Source organism: Pseudorasbora parva, chromosome 9, assembly GCF_024679245.1.
Source record: "Pseudorasbora parva isolate DD20220531a chromosome 9, ASM2467924v1, whole genome shotgun sequence".
Taxonomy (NCBI): Eukaryota; Metazoa; Chordata; class Actinopteri; order Cypriniformes; family Gobionidae; genus Pseudorasbora; species Pseudorasbora parva.
The window spans coordinates 45,974,891-45,993,820 of record NC_090180.1 but is presented as its reverse complement, the minus strand read 5'-3'; the positions used below and the strand labels follow the sequence as shown (position 1 = coordinate 45,993,820).

The 18,930-nt window shown below is 36.6% G+C and overlaps 1 protein-coding gene across 2 annotated transcripts; it reads right to left on the bottom strand.

The window, feature by feature from the left end:
• Positions 1 to 7,745: 7,745 nt before the first annotated feature.
• On the bottom strand, positions 7,746 to 13,272 carry ccl25a (chemokine (C-C motif) ligand 25a). Of its 2 annotated transcripts, none has more exons than XM_067453341.1 (5): positions 13,040 to 13,136; positions 12,624 to 12,705; positions 11,011 to 11,128; positions 9,632 to 9,740; positions 7,746 to 8,832 (listed from the first exon to the last, which is right to left on the bottom strand). In XM_067453341.1, exons 2-5 carry the CDS (start codon positions 12,685 to 12,687, stop codon positions 8,818 to 8,820), a joined length of 306 nt encoding a protein of 101 aa, XP_067309442.1. In that variant the 5' UTR covers positions 12,688 to 12,705; positions 13,040 to 13,136; the 3' UTR covers positions 7,746 to 8,817. The 2 variants fall into 2 exon arrangements, with proteins under 2 accessions (XP_067309442.1, XP_067309441.1); XM_067453340.1 differs by lacking the exon at positions 13,040 to 13,136 and adding an exon at positions 13,202 to 13,272 and having other exon boundaries at positions 7,747 to 8,832.
• Between the last annotated feature and the right edge of the window lie 5,658 nt (positions 13,273 to 18,930).

Below are 18,930 nucleotides of genomic sequence, written 5' to 3'. Positions count from 1 at the left end.
TAAGCAGTACTGATAATAATCATAATTGTTTTTTGAGCAGCAAATCCTCAAATCAGGATGATTTATGAAGGATCATGTGGCACTGAAGACTGGAGTAATGATGATAAATTCAGCTTTGATCACAGGAATAAATTATATTGAAATACAGGTGCTGGTCATATAGTTTGAATATCATCGAAAAGTTGATTTATTTCACTAATTCCATTCAAAAAGGGAAACTTGTATATTGTATTCATTCATTACACGCAGACTGATATATTTCAAATTTCTTTTAACTTTGATGATTATTACTGACAACTAAGGATCATTTTCTAAATTCAGTATCTCAGAATATTATAATATTACTTAAGACCAATACAAAGAAAGGATTTTTTTAAAATCTTGGCCAACTGAAAAGTATGAACATGAAAAGTATAAGCATGTACAGCACTCAATACTTAGTTGGGTCTCCTTTAGCCTGAATTACTGCAGCGCTGCGGCATGGCATGGAGTCGATCAGTCTGTGGCTCTGCTCAGGTGTTATGGAGGCCCAGGTTGCTCTGATATGACCTTCAGCTCTTCTGCATTGTTGGCTCTGGCATATCGCATCTTCCTCTTCACAATACTCCATAGATTTTCTATGGGGTTAGGGTCAGGTGAGTTTGCTGGCCAATTAAGAACAGGCAGGGGCGTGGGACTGGGGGGATAAAGGGTACTGAGTAACCAGGGCCCAAGGCAGGGAAGTCCGTTTTCTATACATACACATACATGGTACGGGGGCCCAGCAAGATGGTTTGTACCCAGGGCCCAAAATTTGGTGCTACGCCCCTGAGAACAGGGATACCATGGTCCTTAAACCAGGTACTGGTTGCTTTGGCACTGTGTGGAGGTGCCGAGTCCTATTGGAAAATGAAATTTGCATCTCCAATAAGTTGGTCAGCAGGAAGAAGCATGAAGTGCTCTAAAACTTCCTGGTATACGGCAGTGTTGATCTTGGACCTCAGAAAACACAGTGGACCAACACCAGCAGATGACATGGCACCCCAAACCATCACTGACTGTGGAAACTTTACACTGGACCTCGAGCATTGTGGATTGTGTGCCTCTCCTCTTTTTCTCCAGACTCTGGGACCCTGATTTCCAAAAGAAATGCAAAATTTACTTTGATCAGAGAACATAACTTTGGAGCACTCAGCAGTCCTTTTTGTCTTTATCCCAGGCGAGATGCTTCTGACGCTGTCTGTTGTTCAAGAGTGGTTTGACAGAAGGAATGCGAAGCTGAAACCCATGTTTTACATACGTCTGTGTGTAGCGGTTCTTGAAGCACTGACTCCAGCTGCAGTCCACTCTTTGTGGATTTCCCCCACGTTTTTGAATGGGTTTTGTTTCACAATCCTCTCCAGGGTGCAGTTATCCCTATTGCTTGTACACTTTTTTCTACCACATCTTTTCCTCCCCTTCATCTCTGTATTAATGTGCTTGGACACAGAGCTCTGTGAACAGCCAGCCTCTTTTGCAATGACCTTTTGTGTCTTACCCTCCTTGTGCAAGGTGTCAATGGTCGTCTTTTGGACAACTGTCAAGTCAGCAGTCTTCCCCATCAGTGTAGCCTACAGAGCGAGACTGAGAGAGCATTTAAAGGCCTTTGCAGGTGTTTTGAGTTAATTAGCTGATTAGACTGTGGCTCCAGGTGTCTTCATTATTGAACCTTTTCAAAATATTCAAATTTTCTGAGATACTGAATTAGGGGTTTTCCTTGGTTGTCAGTTATAATCATCAAAATTAAAAAATGTTTTAATTAAATTAAAAACATTTTAAATATATCAGTCTGTGTGTAATAAAGGAATATAATATACACACTTCACTTTTTGAAAGGAATTAGTGAAATAAATAAACTTTTTGGCGATATTCTAATTATATGACCAGCATAGAAAACAAGATTATGTGCATATGGCACAGCCCGCATCATGAACCCTCTCATTCTCCTCGGAGATGTCATTAGATGTGTTCACTGTTCACTGTCAAAAATTGTAATTATTGTTGATGGAGTCAATTATTTTATTTCTGCTGCAAAATTGATCCTTTATGATCTGAGAACAGGTATGAAATTAAAGGATTTTCATAATTATCAGAGAGGATTACACATCTTGTCTTAAACTCAACAACCCATTCTCCAGAGCATGTTTTATCCGGCACACATTTTTGGCAAGGAGATTGTAATTGCAGATCGTGGAGTTTCCCGGAATAATTTTTTTAAAACACAGAAAATAGGTGTATTTTAGCTAAAGGATTTTAAAAAAGACCCAGGCTCTGTGTCTTACTTTCTTTTTCATAATTTTTTTATTTTTTCTGTTTGCATCTGATGCTCTCAGTTTCCATTTCATGGAAAATGAAAACCCATATTCTAACACAACAAGCAAATCCCTAAATACATAACTGAAACAAAAATTCATCAATGACTCTATTAAAATACCTAAGTTACCCAAGTTTATGTATCATAAATGTATATGTTTACTGGACAGGATGTTTGGATGAGTAATTTGCATGTTAAACAATGAATTGTAGAGTTCTCAACATCACAGCCATAGGTTCGATTCCCCGGGAATGCATGAACTGATAATATATATATTTTGAGTCTCATTGCATTTATGCTTTTGGCAGATGCGTTATTCCAAAGCAATTAACATTGCATTCAAGGTATATACAATACAAAAAAAAAAAAAATGAAGGGAAAATATAATCATCACAGTATAAAAAGTCAATTACGGTAAACTTCAGGGATATCAAACTGTCTTATCGAAAGCATAAGTAATTCACTCGTTTTGGTGCACGTGAAAGTCACTGCAGGTTCACTGGAGAGGCAACGGTTAAACTTTGTTGATATCAAAATGATGAATTTTACCAGTACGAATTGTATTTCTGACATGAATTTCAACTAGTAAGAAGTCAATTCTTGATATCATCATTTGACTTTGAATGGCAGCCATGGTGAGATATGGTGAAAATAGAATTGTTGATATCAAGAATTCATATCCCGAATGAATAAAACTCAAAACGGCTTGCCATATGCATGTGTGCAATATCAGTCGCTTTGAATAAAAGCGTCTGTCAAATGCATTAATGTAGGTTCATGTTTCTTGTAAGACCATAACCTGTACAATCAACATACCACGTCAAAAAAGTGATTAATCCATACACTGTAAAAAATTATTTAGAAAAAGTTACCTGGTTGCCTTAAAATTGAGTTCATTGAAATTAAAATTTTGAGTTAATAGAATGAACATTTTTTGAGATTCGACAACCTTTATTAAAATATTATTAAAAGATTTTGTAAGCATATTGGGTAATTGTGTGTGTGTTATTTCTGATGGCGCAGTGAAACATGCCAAATAGTGCTATTTTCATGATTTATCACATTTTTTATGTGGTTCAGATACAATAATATTTTGAGTTTCTTTATTAAACAGATTTCCTTCATTGTATCAACTGAAATAATTAATTTATTACTAGTTGCATGAGGTAAAGTGCTTGTGTATTCCTGCATGTTAAAGCTGGGCTCCAACATGTTGGGAACTGAGTCGCCTTAAAGAAAATCTCTTTGAAGAGGAAATCCAATCCCTCTAAGCTATGCAAGCGTTCCCGAATCCACCAATAGCAACAATAACAGTTGTCTCGGATTAAAAAACAATGGAAACGTATGACCACATGGTTCCTTAGGCGAAATGAGCATTGAATGATGTTTTTGCACTCATGGCCTAAATATTTAACCTGACCCACATTTTTGGACTGTTTGCTTTGCATTATTAACTCTGAAAGGATGAGCTTATTGCACACCTGAATAGTTTTTATTCATTTATGTATTAATAGGATAATAGTTCCCTGAGGGTCCGATCACTTGCAGGGTTGGGCAGAATATAAGATAGTTGTAGGATAATAAATACTCTCTCTCTCAAAGTATGCATGCTGTGACTGCCAACTAAAACTAATGGTCTCATAACAGTAGTGAACTGGATTACTCTAGGCGCCTTGTCTATGGCTATGTTGTTGATTCAATAGAATAATATTCTTTTGCACTGAATGTTTTGACTCACTTAAAAAAAAGGCTTATACAAGTCTTTTTTTTTCATGAACTACCCAGTCAGCATACATATCCGGGCCTCATCTGGGCCAACTATGGCACAAATGGGTCAGTTCTGGCAGTGGCAAAGGTCATAAGGGCCATATTTGGCTCACACACATCAAGTCGGTTTTAGTGTGAGTTGTGGCTTACTTTCCCTTAACAACATACCCAGATCAGGCATAACATTATGACATTTCTAATATTGTCTAGGTCCCCCTTTTGCTGCCAAAACAGCCCTGACCCATTGAGGCATGGACTCCACTAGACCCCTGAAGGTGTGCTGTGGTATCTGGCACCAAGATGTTAGCAGCAGAACCTTTGAGTTCTTTAAGTTGTGATATAAGGCCTCCATGGATCAGACTTGTTTGTTCAGCACATCCCACAGATGCTCGATTGGATTGAGATCTGGGGAATTTGGAGGCCAAGTCTACGCCTCAAACTTGTTGTTGTGCTCCTCATTCCTGAAGCATTTGTGCTTTGTGTCAGGAGCATTATCCTGCTGGAAGAGCCACAGCCACCAGAATACCGTTTCCATGAAAGGCTGAACATTGGTCTCAGCAATGAATGAATGAATGAATGAATGAATGAATGAATGAATGAATGAGGCATTTATATAGCGCTTTCAAATGTACTACTGTACACCCAAAGCGCTTCACACTCATGTCAGGGGTCTCTCCTCAACCACCACCAGTGCAATGCAATACTTAGGTAGGTGGAGCGTGTCAAAGTGGTCTTGCCCATTTGATTGCATGGAGAGGGCAGTCTTTATGACCTACACTCTAAAAATGGCTGGGTTAAAAACAACCCAATTGGCAACCCAGCGCTGGGTAAATATTGGACAGAACACATGCTGGGTTAAAATAACCCAGTAGCATTTTAACCCAGCAGGCTGGGCTGTTGAGAAAACCCAAAATGTAGTCAATTTTTTACCATTTATGGATTTGCTATTCTGGGTTGTTCTTGCTGGGTTATTCTTAAAAAATCTCCTGTGCATTAGCCTACTGTAAAACTAGACAATCATGAAATAACAAAAGAAGAATGCATGTTTAGACTGTTTAAACAATAATTTTTATTGCTTGAAAAATAGTACAATACACAAATGTCTTAAAATTGCCAACAATGACAACTACAAACCTAATATATTCTGTCAATTTATTCACGTTTAAATCGAACTTTTATTTTGACGGGTTGCCGTGACTTTTGAGTCTCTAGACTCTTGACATGACACGCGCCCCCGTCATTCACACAGAGATGCAAAACATGGAAGAGTAACGTTAATATTTAAATCGTATTTAATATACACAGACACTTGTATATATTCGGCTACAGTCTGGAGCCCTGCGTGATGCGACTGAACGCAGCTGCGGGACCAAATATAGTCTACTTGTGAGTCGATGCTATACAGATCATACTATCGTCACATTTTTAACATTTCAAATGTAACGTTACTTGGTACCGAAGTACCGGTACTTGTGACATCCCTACATACAACCATGTTCAATTTTCGTAAGGGGATCATGGTTCTGTGTAATCACAAACTGTATTAATCTATCGTCTCACATGCGTAACTTACATTGCATCGGATTCTGAGGTAAAACTTTTGTCGTCTTAACGTCATGTAAGCTTAAGAATTGTTGCTGAACTTGCCGTAAAGAAGAAAAAAAACTATAATTATGCTAATTAAAATGATTATTATTGAAAATATATGAACTTATCTTAAAACATCTGCAACCAGTGGCATTGTCCTTTCAAAATGTCAGTTTGGGAGCGAATTTAAACGAATCAAGGCGGGAAGCACGTGAAACAACCAAGTGCTGGGTAGAATCAACCAAGCATTGCGACCCATCAGGTTTAACCCAATGACTGGAAATTTGAAACTACCCAATGGTGTTTAAAATGTGATCAAATAAACCAACAAAAATTACCCAACTGTCTTAACCCAGCATTTTGGGTTAAAAAAGAACCCAGCATTATTTAGAGTGTATGCTGGGTCCAGCCACTTGGGGGTGAGCGTGAGCGAAACATTTTTGGCTTCACTTTTCAGGGCTTTTCAGAGTCTAAAAAGAACCGACTTATAGTCATTTTTTAATGAATGGGACTACGTTGGTTGCACTGAATGATTTTGACTCCAGTTCATAAAAGTAGGTTAATTTGTTCATGATTCATTGTGTATATTGTTGATTAAATGAACTGACTCATTAGTCATTTTTGTGAATATCATAAGATAATTTTTGGAGGATGGATACAAATATATAGGTTGACAGTAGTGATGCATCTGTCTAACAAGTGAGTCCTAAACTCAGTCATATCATTACCAGGGTAAATGACATGTTACAGCCTCCATTTGCACGTTTGATGAAGACTATATATCCAACCTTGCTGCGGGATGTTTTTGGCTCGAAGGCAGAATGAACCATATCGACTGGAAACAATTTATCACAGACGAAGCCAATTTCTGAAGACACTCGCTAAGATGTTATCTGAGCAGACATGCCTCGGCCTCCATTATCACCACAGAGAGGGAAACTGGCGTGAAGGTGCAGAAACGGGACTTCACAAACACGTGAAATGAGAGCCTTGGGACATCAGCTCATTTTTGCAGGCTTGAACCTGCAGCACGGACGGATATTCAGACAGACAGCGTCTCTAAAGCGCTCGCTATTAGCCGTGACAAGATAGTGATGGTTGCGTGGGAGAATTTGGCACATCCTTAATTAAGACTGTGTGTTTTTGAAGATTTGCCATGGCCCCATTTTATTCTTTAAATAATCTTTTAGTGCAATTTAAATACATGATGTATTGTAAGTTAACATTTTAAAGACCCCCGAAAACCAATTAGGGAAGTCATCTCAATGGCAAGTGTCCCGATTACCCTGAATTCACCCTTATAAAAGCAGCCCACCATCTGATCCCATCCCTGTTCCGCCTTTCATGAAAATGCTGACCTTTAAAAAGTACATTTAACCTGTTTCACAAGAGCCATATAGGCTATAATTCTCTGCCGTTTTATTGACCCTGTTAAATATTAATATATATTTTATTGACCTCTTATAAGAGTCTTTTGTTTCACGTGAAAAGGAAAGTAGGTTACAGCACAATTAAAACTATTTCAGTTTGACACGGGTTATTATTGTCAGATTTGTACTGTCATCTGTCTAATCATTCAGAAGTGATTTTCCAAGAATCATAATTCAGAGATTGTCGTATGAACTCAAACATTTCTCACAAGATCATCTGATCTAGGCCTACATTGATAATAATAATAATTCATTACATTTATATAGCGCTTTTCTAGACACCCAAAGCGCTTTACATATAGAAGGGGGAATCTCCTCAGCCACCACCAATGTGCAGCATCCACCTGGATGATGCGACGGCAGCCATATTGCGCCAGAACGCTCACCACACACCAGCTGATTGGTGGAGAGGAGACCGAGTGATGAAGCCAATCAGGATATGGGGATTATTAGGAGGCCATGATGGACAGGGGCTAATGGGCAAATTTGGCCAGGATGCCGGGGTTACACCCCTACTCTTTATCGAAGGACATCCTGAGATTTTTAACGACCACAGAGTGATTGCTCTCCATTGTTTCCTAATGGATTTTAGCATCTGATACTTAACCTCAGTTTTGAGAAATAATTTCACAATTAGGCCCTACCAACATGCATCATGTAAAAAAAGAGAAAAAAAAGATAGAGTTATTTTCAAACATTTTATTTTTTGTATATGAGCACAAATCTGCAGTGTAAAGAATATTTTATCAGGAACAAGAGTTTTGACTCTATAAAGACAAATTTTCATGGGATCGAGTGTCAAAGTGAACATTAAATGTGAAAAACAGTAGTTCAACTTAAATAATAAACTCTACTGAACATATAAAACCTCTATGAAAATAGTCAGTGTAAAGAAAGAGATTTGCGAATAAATGACATCTATGAATATTCGTTTTATCAATAGGCTAACTAAAATCATCTCTGAAGCTTTTTGCATTAAGCACAGTTACAAATCATAATTTAGGCCTACAATGTATTATAATATCGTACAAACTCCAAAATCACTTGTCGTGCGTCAGATAAACTCATAAGGAATAGACGGATTATCTGCGTTGTAAAACCCACCCACATTTATGGCTAATTATTGCCTAATATTTTATCACACTGACTGTTTATTGTAGATACTGTGGGGCAAAAGCAGTAAATCAAAGTGTGCAAAGTGAAAGTTCATAATAGCTTAATACGACCCTGTACAGTTAAGCTGTTCTAAAACCTAGTGAGCTGCCTATTATGCATCATATTGCGAAAGGAATTCATAAACTTTATTTTTTATGTTTGTTAGATTGTATTGTTAGCTTAGCAACATGCAATGCCGAATTGTGGGTTTTACATGAGTAGCACTAACTGAGAGCAGATTGAGTTGTTTCCTATGCAGAGAAGTAGACATCAAGGCAGCTCACGAGGTTTTGTAACCGAGCATGGGAGTGAGGGTTACAGCAGCATGTGGAAAGGGAAAATAATGGCCTTCTCCTATTCTGAGTATTTAACCAGCAGTCCGTCAGTGAAGCGACAAAGGTCTGGAAGCAGGAAATGCCACCTGATAGCACAGGAGTACTGAGAACATCAGTCAATCACTGCTGCATGTGCGCTCGGAGAGCCGGGACTCAAAGAAAGAATGTGATTGGCCGAGACACTCGGGCAGCTTTCCCTCCTCTTGCTCGTTTAGCCTCTTGCGTACTGTATATCAAAACAAAAACATTTATTTAATAGCAGATTTACATTTCAAAATTATTCCTTTGACAAAGTTAATAGTTATTATGGTTGGCAAAAAAAATAAAAATAAATCCACCATTAATAGAATATTCCAGATTTTATGAGATGCTTCCCTATCAATGACGGAAATTTCCAACTTTTATGAGACAACTCTTCCCCACCAACTAGACGCTTCCCTATCAATGACGGAAATGTCTGGCTTTTATGAGACTCTTTCACACATTTATGATTGATGCTTTCCGTGTTTTACTGTAGGCTGTAGGGGCGCTGTTATGCATTTACTGATAGAGTCCTAAATCTCCCAATCAAAACACAGGTGAAAAAAGGCTGGCACTTTTTTAAAAATAAAAAAACAAACAATTTTACTGTATTTTTTAAGAAATAAAATGTCATATAAATGATAACCAACCCCCTTAGAATATAAAAGCCTTTAAAATATAGGAATACAACTGTAACATTTGGTGTATGTACAGTATATGCTTTTTAAGGTGACTGTATTGTATGTATATTAATAGATAAAGTGTAATAAAAAAAAACATTCATGTACATTTTGGATGTTTTCTTTCAATTTGTCTAAAGGAAGACATTATGCAAGCAAAATAGTAGTGTCCTGTAGTGTCTTGCTTTAAAAATATTCAATTAAAATGAATTTGTCCCTTTGCAGGACTATTAAAGTCAGTAGGTGATTAAAAATGCTAAGAAGATAAAATAGAAATTGTGATCTCCTATACATTTATATCTATAGATTTTAAAATGTGCATACCTTCCTCTTCATCGGTGAGATAGGTTGTCTGTCCACCTTCTGCATGATTTCATGGACCCATTTTTCTCTGGGATCAGCGCAAAACACACGACCGTGTTTCAGTGTGAAGCTGCGGGGAGACGAGTGCATTAAACATTATGAGATCTGAAGCTGAATTATAGACCATAATCAATCAACAAGTCAAGTCATGATTTCACAGATACACACACTTCACATATGGAAACTCAAGAAATTATTATATATTTTCCACCTGAAACTTGTTATACACTGTATTGGCAAAAGTTTTGGGACGCCTGCCTTTACATGCACATGAACTTTAATGCCATCTCATTCTTAATCCGTAGGGTTTAATATGGAGTCGGCCCACCCTTTACAGCTCTAACAGCTTCAGCTCTTCAGGAAGGCTTTCCTCAAGGTTTAGGAGTGTGTTTATGGGGATTTTTGCCCATTCTTCTAGAAGCTCATTTGTGAGGTCAGGCACTGATGTTGGACGAGAAGGCCTGGCTCTCAGTCTCCACTCTAATTCATCCCAAAGCTGTTCTATCGGGTTGAGCTCAGGACTCTGTGCAGGCCAGTCAAGTTCCTCCACACCAAACTCCTCATCCATGTCTTTATGAACCGACAAAATGTTCCCACATAGTTGGGAGCATGAAATTGTCCAAATTGTCTTGGTATGCTGAAGCATTAAGAGTTCCTTTCAACCGTCAAACCCAGACTCGTCCATGGGATTGGCAGAATAGAGAAGCGTGATTGGTTTCTCCAAAAAAAGCCTTCACTTTCAGTCTAGTGGCAGCGTGCTTTATTCCACAACATCCCACGCTTTGCATTGCACTGAAGGCCACAGAAGTTTGGAGGTCTGGAGCTTTTGACTCTGCAGAAAGTTGGCGACTTCTGCGCACTGTGACCCTCAGCATGCGCTGACCCCGCTCTGTGATTTTACGTGACCTATCACTTCATGGCTGAGTTGCTGTTGTTCCCAATCACTTCCACTTTGTTATAATCCCACTAACAGTTGAGCGTGGAATATTTAGTAGTGAGTAAATGTCAGGAATGGACTTATTGCACAGGTGTCAACCTATCACGGCCACACGCTTGAGTTCACTGAGCTCCTGAGAGCGACCCATTCTTTCACTAATGTGTGTAGAAGCGTCTGCAGGCCTAGTGCTTGATTTATACACCTGTGGCCATGAAGAGATTGAACACCTGAACTCTGTGATTTAGAGGGGCGTCGCAATACTTTTGACAATATTGTGTATATGAGGTGCTAAATGGACATCAAAATTCAAATTCAAAGTGGAGTCTTTGAAGTTTTACTTTTCATACCCAGTCTAAAAAGTCTAAAGGTACAAAAATTCACATGTCTATATTATGTTGCTTACACAATGGCAGGGATGTTGCAGCCTCCGTCCTGCTGTTGTTTTCTGTAGCTGGTCACTCTGTTCCTCATGGACAGTTTAACTTTCCTGACATATCTTAGGCAGCAGTCCTCATACGAGCCTACAGACAGATACACAACAAAGGCATAAATATGAATCATAACGCAACTGTTTTTACAGATGCTTTAGTGAATGTGTCACTGTCTCATAAATCTATATATAGTTGCAAATGCACGAGGAGGTGGTGGAAAAACAACTCATGTTATTATTTAAGAATCGTCTCACAGATTATTTCTATAGACGTGAACTAAATAATTATTCAAAGCATTTACATGCACAGCAAAGAAAACACAACATGTTATTTATTTTATATTCATTTGGTCACACTTTAGATTAGGGTCCAATTCTCACTAATAACTACACTGTAAAAATGTGTTGTTGGTTTTTGTTGGGTTAACTTAAAAAAGTAAGTAACCTGGTTGCCTTAAAATTTTGAGTTTATTGAAATTAAAAATTTGAGTTGATACAATGAAGGAAATTTATTTAATAAATAGAAACTCAAAATATTACTGTATCTGAACCACATAAAAAATGTGATAAATCATGAAAATAGCACTATTTGGCATGTTTCACTGCGCCATCAGAAATAAAACACACACAATTACCCAATATGCTTACACAATCTTTTAATAATCTTTTAATAAAGGTTGTCGAATCTCAAAAAATGTTCATTGTATTAAATTTTAAGGCAACCAGGTAACTTTTTTCAAAATAATTTTTTACTGCGTATGACTATCTTTTGCCTCAATAATCTCATAATTACTGCTTATTAATATTTAGTAAGGTAGTTGTTAAGTTTAGGTATTGGGTTATTAACGGATGTAGACTATAATGCAGAATAAAGCATTAATATGTGCTTTATAAGTAGCTACTAATAAACAGACAATATCCTAATATGCATGATAATAAGACACTAGGTAATAGTGAGAAACTAACTAATTTTACTTCCTATAATATTAATAAATGTTACTTACGACAATATTAATAAAAGTGACATGACAATATTAATAAATGTTACTTACGACAATATTAATAAATGTTACATGACAATTTTAATTGACAATATTAATAAATGTTACTTACAACAATATTAATACAAATGTTAACATTTATTCAATTTTTAAATGCATTATATTTTACAAATCAGAAGTGGAATAGTTGGAGTAATATAATCATTTAGTTATTGTTTCCAAAAATACATATTAATCTATCTATATGCAATATGACTAAAACATCTTACAACAATCATGCTAAATGAATGCATTAGTGATTTTCATTAACATTTAAAATCATGCATTTTTAGCAATTACTGCATTATATATATATATATTTTTTTTAGAAAAATTAAATCAAATAGGCATAAAACACACTTTGACCATTTGAAATTCATTGATTTGTGGTTCTGAACATGCAATAACGAATAAAGCATAATGCAATGGGTTCCGGTGTATGTTTTCTTAATCTCTTCACATTGCTAGCCTTTAAAAAGGAACCATTTAAAACACAAGTTTAACAGCTGCATCATCATCATCATCATCCTCACATGCGGCGTTTACCTTGAGCCAGTGTGAGGTAGAGGAAGCCCAGGAGGACGATGAAGAAGAGGGCGCTGAACCGCATGTTATCCCAGTGTCTCTACTGTAAAATAAGACGGAAAATCACAAACTGAGACTCTTACAAACACATGCTCACACACCAGAGCTTCTATAAACCTTATCAGCACCAGAGGCCGGTTTTTCCAACACACTTATCCTTATTTCTCCAGCCTTGACCCTTGGACATCATTAACATATTTAGAGTGAACATAAAAAAAGCTTTGTGTTGTCAAAAAGCACTTAAAATTATGACATATGCTGTAAAAACATCACCTCTGAATAAAACAACACACTTTTTAAGCTGCATATAGAAAATCAAAATCAAAAACTGAATGTAACCGACACATTAATGCTGTAAATCATTAATGAATATTGACCGGTGTTTAAGTTTTTCCTGTCACTCCAATGGCAATCATCACCGAGTCATATCTGCTAGTTAAATTTGCTAGGTCGTTGTTTCAAAGAGAAAATCTTCAAAAGAGTTTGTTAAACATTATAACGAATGGTTGCTGTAAAAATGATTTGCTGAGGCGGCTCACCTGTTTGATAGGAAAGGAGGAAAGTGTTTTCTTCTGAGCACATTTCTCATGCGCATTGACTTATAACGGCCCAGCCCTGATACCTGAGCCAGGTAAAGCCACATCCCTCCAGGAAAGGACAGACAGGAATTATAACGGCAACTTATTTGATCTGTCTATCAGGATTTTGTAATTTCCTTTGAATCTGTGGCTAACCTTCATTGGTTTTCCCTCTCATAATATATTTTTTTTGGGGGGTCATCAGTGCATGCCTAATTTATAATAAGCGCATGCAGGGAATGGACTTTAGATGTTAGGAGATGATAGGAGAACTGAAGTCAAAAGTCTGGAATAATTACATTTTGTAAATGTTTTTGAAAGTCTCTTCTGCTCACCTTTGATTAAAAATACAGTAAAAACAGTGAAATATTATTACAATTTAAAATATGTTTCTATGTGAATATATTTAAAGATGTAATTTATTCCTGTGATTAAAAGCTGATTTCTTTTCACATTTCTTTTAACGTAGTCTTCTGTGTCGCATGATCCTTCAGATATTCTGATTTAGTGGTAAATTATTACCAATTGTTATTTTGGATCAATTATTAATAACGGTCCTGATTTTATCATTGTTAAATATTTATATTTTTATGGAAACCGTGATACAGTTCCTTTGATACATTTCTTTAGCTCTACAGAACAGCATTTTTTTTTATATAAAGAGGAATCTTTTTCCTCAACATTATAAATGTGTTTACTCTCTCTTTTGCTGTCCTTGCTGAATTAAAGCATTCGTTTTTAAATAAGATTTTATCTTCCTCAAACTATTTTAAATAAATGCTGTTCTTTTGAATCTCTATTCATCAAAGAATCCTGAAAAAACAATCACTGTTTCCTCAAAAATATGAATTAGCAAAAACATTGAAACATTGAAATGTTTCTTCAGCATCAGATCCTCATATGAGAATGATTTGTGAAGGATCGTGTGACACTGAAGACTGGAGTAATGATGATGAAAACTCAGCTTTGATCACGGGAATAAATTACATATTTACCACACTGTAAAAAAAAAATCTTATGTGCTATTAACTTAATATTACACAATATTATTGAGTAGTTTTTAAGGTTTGTTTTTAATAGAATCTATCTGAATAAATGATGTAAAATCTCCTTAATTATTTAGTCTATGAAACAATTAATTTAACATTTATAGTGCTTATTTATTTAAAGTTGACTTTAAAATTAAGGGTATGCATTATTAGCAACCCGATCAATGCGTATAAATAGTACGAGTGTGCAATGTCGGGGAATGTATACGCTAAAACTCTGTTTAGAGGATACGCTGTTTTTCGCGTGCATATGATACACACTTTATGGTGTATATATGACACACTCTGGGTAGGTTTAGGGTAGTGGGTTGGGGGGTTCGTATGTATAATACGCCATAAAGTGCGTGTCATATGCACGCGAAAAACAGCGTGGCATAGACACGCCAAAATAAGTTTTGCCGTATACATTCCACGACATTGCACACTCGTAATATTTATACGCATTTTCGTGAGATCCGGCTGTCATGATGTACATTTAATAGACCAGCACAAGCAGAAACAAACTTCACTGTAAAAAAAATGTCTCCAATTGAAAATGTTCTAGTGACTGATCACATCTAAATTTTTCAGTTAGATTTGTAAACAAATCTCATCAGGTCGAGCTGGATTTGCAGACATTTGAGATTAAAACACAATGCTCTTTCTTCTATATTGGATCCGACAGGAATGGTGCAACACACTAATGTGAGTAAAATGTGGTTTTTATATGTAATAGTATTGCATTGTTATAGATTGTTTTGCTTATGTGTATACACAACGGAACATATTAGCACGCTGGACTCGGGGCTGTGTGTTATCCAAACGGCCTACCAAAACGTAAGCCCGTCGGCAGGCCGATAAATCTCATAATATTCCTTTCTTGATCTGCGCTGGTCACTCTCTCTTGACTTGACATTTGAAGGGTTTGGGCAATACAACAAACCCTATACAACAATCATAGTCCAATCAGTCGCGGGTGGAGAAATAAATCATTGTGTTTGTTTGAATCATACTTGTCACTGATCCACTAAAATATTAATGGATTAATGACAAAAAAATCAATCTATAATATCGATACACACGCATACTCATCAGTACACTGTAAAAAAATGTGTTGTTTTTTGTTGGTTTAACTTAAAAAAGTAAGTAACCTGGTTGCCTTAGAATTTGGAGTTTATTGAAAATAAAAATTTGAGTTGATACAATGAAGGAAATTAGTTTAAAAAATAGAAACTCAAAATATTATTGTGTCTGAACCACATAAAAAATGTGATAAATCATGAAAATAGCACAATTTGGCATGCTTCACTGCGTCATCAGAAATAACACACACAATTACCCAATATGCTTACACAATCTTTTTAATGATATTTTAATAAAGGTTGTCAAATCTCAAAAAATGTTCATTGTATTAACTCAAAATTTAAATTTCAATGAACTCAACCAGGTAACTTTTTTTCTAAATATTTTTTTTACAGTGTAGGAAGTTAATACAATGATCTTAGTGCCGCTTTTGACACTATAGATCATTCAATTTTAAACACCCGTTTACAGACTGTCTTTGGAGTTTCTGAAACTGCATTACAGTGGTTTAGGTCCTACCTTTCTGATCGCAGGCAGTTTGTTGTGATGGGTGATTGCAGGTCTGAGATCGGTGTAGTGCACTCTGGTGTTCCCCAGGGATCAGTTTTGGGCCCTTTACTTTTTAATATTTACATCTTTCCACTTGGCCAACTTTTACGAACTCTTGGTCTTAACTTTCACTTTTATGCCGATGACACTCAGATTTATATACATTCAAAACCTGATGTCAATATGCCTGTGTCTTTTCTTTCTCAGTGTTTTACTGAGATTAGACAATGGATGTCTGAAAATTTTCTCTGTCTAAACAGTGACAAAACTGAAGTAATGCTTATTGGTTCACCTCATCAGTTGCGTAAAGCAGAGTCCATAACCTTAAGTGTGGATGGCTCTGCTTTACAATTTCAAACTAAACTGAAAAATCTGGGGGTGATATTTGATGCCAACTTAACATTTGACCATCAGGTTCGTAACACAGTCAAAGCATCATTTTTTCATTTAAAAAATATTGCAAAATTACGTCCCATGTTGACCTTCTCTGTGGCAGAAAAGTTAATCAACACTTTTGTTTTTTCACGCATTGATTACTGTAATGCATTGCTGGCTGGAGTTTCAAATGCTACACTGAATAAATTACAGTTGGTACAAAATTCAGCTGCTAGAATTCTAACTAGGACCAGTGCAAGGGAGCACATCACTCCAATCCTGCAAAAATTGCACTGGCTTCCTGTTAGTTTTCGTATTGATTTTAAAATTCTAATGCTCACGTATAAGGCCTTGAATAATTTGGCCCCTCATTATTTGTGTGAGCTTTTAACCCTCTATACACCAACACGTGCTCTACGCTCCTCTGAAGCTGGTCTTTTAACTGTCCAAACAACACGGTTGAAAACTATGGGTGATCGGGCTTTTTCTTCATTGGCTCCTAAGTTGTGGAATTCCCTGCCCTCTGAGATTAGGAATGCAGAATCCCTTAGTGTTTTTAAATCATCACTCAAAACATATTATTTTAGGATAGCTTTTATGTGATTCATTTGTCTACTTTGTTGCTGTCTTTTTTATTTATTTATTTATATTTTATTTTTACTGCCTGTAATGTTATGTGTATTTTTTATGTAAAGTGCTTTGAGATGTAACATTTAAAGGCGCTATATAAAATAAAGTTTATTATTATTATTATTATTATTATTATTGTGACTAAAATATTGAGTAGCTGAGTTTTATGAATGAGGGTTATCAGGTCAAAAAATGATTTAATTCACATTTATAGCACTTTTCACAATACAAATGGATTTCAAAGCAGCTTCACAGAAAATACATGCAACTACAATTTATTTATGATACATGATTATGATTTATGATAAAAATGATGATACACTTTTTTATTATGATTTATCCACGTTATGTATTTCAGAAATGTATACAAAGCACACAGATGAGCTAATAATGTATATATAATCAATATAAATGTATTAAGGCACAGAAAGCCAATACAAATGAATAATCAATATAAATGTATTAAGGTACAGAAATAAGTGAAATAGGAATACAATGATTAGTGTATAAAGAAAATGAATAGACACAATTTCTTATTTCTTCCTATTAAAGCGTGTTTTCATTTGGGTTGCTTGAAACAATTCATGCTCATTTTATGATGATCATTGAGTTCTTGCTGGGTGTTGTGTAAAGAAAATATCTGAAACACAAGCCATCGGTGCAAATTTCGGGCCTTGCAGCGTTTTGGGGAAATGTGAGCCAAACGCAGGGCTGTTTAAACTTGACTTGTGTTGAGACTTAGCATTTTGCAATTATACAAAACGCGAGTGACAGCAGAGGAGTTCATCGTGTTTCGACCTCTGAAGACGCAAACATGCTTTGGCTTTAAAGCACAGATGTTATAGTATATCACGTTTCTTTAAAAACCTTTTAGTGTGGTATTTTAATTTCTGATTGTCAGGTTGCTGTTATGTAAGATTTATTTCTGTTTTTCTAAGCCTTGACTTCACACTCTACAAGATATAATTTGAACTCCTAAAGGAGTTGAACTGAAATGCATAGTAGGTGTAAATTCTTCAGCTACAGCTCCAAAGTCTCTCCAACGTCAAAAGCTACTCAAAGGTACTTGATTTGTTTTACAATGCAACCAAAATTAAACTAGAGTAATGCTATGGTAAAAAAAAAAAAGATTTTGTTGTGAAGATGTACAATGACCACAAACTAACTTAAAAAGCCCTGCCCCTAAATAAAATACTGATCACCATAATGGTGACCAAACATTTTCAGTACATCAGTTTCTGCCAGTCTTATGTTAATCTGTTCTGATTCTTTCTGAAAACAGCTGAGTTCGTGCACACACACACACACACACACACACACACACACACACACACACACACACACACACACACACACACACACACACACACACACACACACACATTTGTTTTTGTGAAATGTGGGGACATTCCATAGGCGTAATGGTTTTTATACTGTACAAACTGTATTTTCTATCCCCTTACACTGCCACTGCCCCTAAACCTACCCATCACACACACACACACACACACACACACACACACACACACACACACACACACACACACACACACACACACACACACACACACACTGCCCCTAAACCTACCCATCACACACACACACACACACACACACACACACACACACACACACACACACACACACACACACACACACTACCCCTGCCCCTAAACCTACCCATCGCACACACACACACACACACACACAACACACACACAAACACACACACTGCCCCTAAACCTACCCATCACACATACACACACACACACACACACACACACACACACTGCCCCTAAACCTACCCATCACACACACACACACACACACACACACACACACACACACACACACACACACACACACACACACACACACACACACACACTACCCCTGCCCCTAAACCTACCCATCACACACACACACACACACACACACACACACTGCCCCGGCCCCTAAACCTACCCATCACACACACACACACACACACACACACACACACACACACACACACACACACACACA

What these genes read in the sequence shown, in the direction of transcription:
- ccl25a (XM_067453340.1), bottom strand. Translation starts at nt 12,687, where the DNA reads ATGCGGTTCAGCGCCCTCTTCTTCATCGTCCTCCTGGGCTTCCTCTAC. An exon ending in CTACCTCACACTGGCTCAAG is followed by an intron (nt 11,129 to 12,623) that starts GTAAACGCCGCA and finishes ATCTGTCTGTAG; the next exon opens with GCTCGTATGAGGACTGCTGC. An exon ending in TGCAACATCCCTGCCATTGT is followed by an intron (nt 9,741 to 11,010) that starts GTAAGCAACATA and finishes GTCTCCCCGCAG; the next exon opens with CTTCACACTGAAACACGGTC.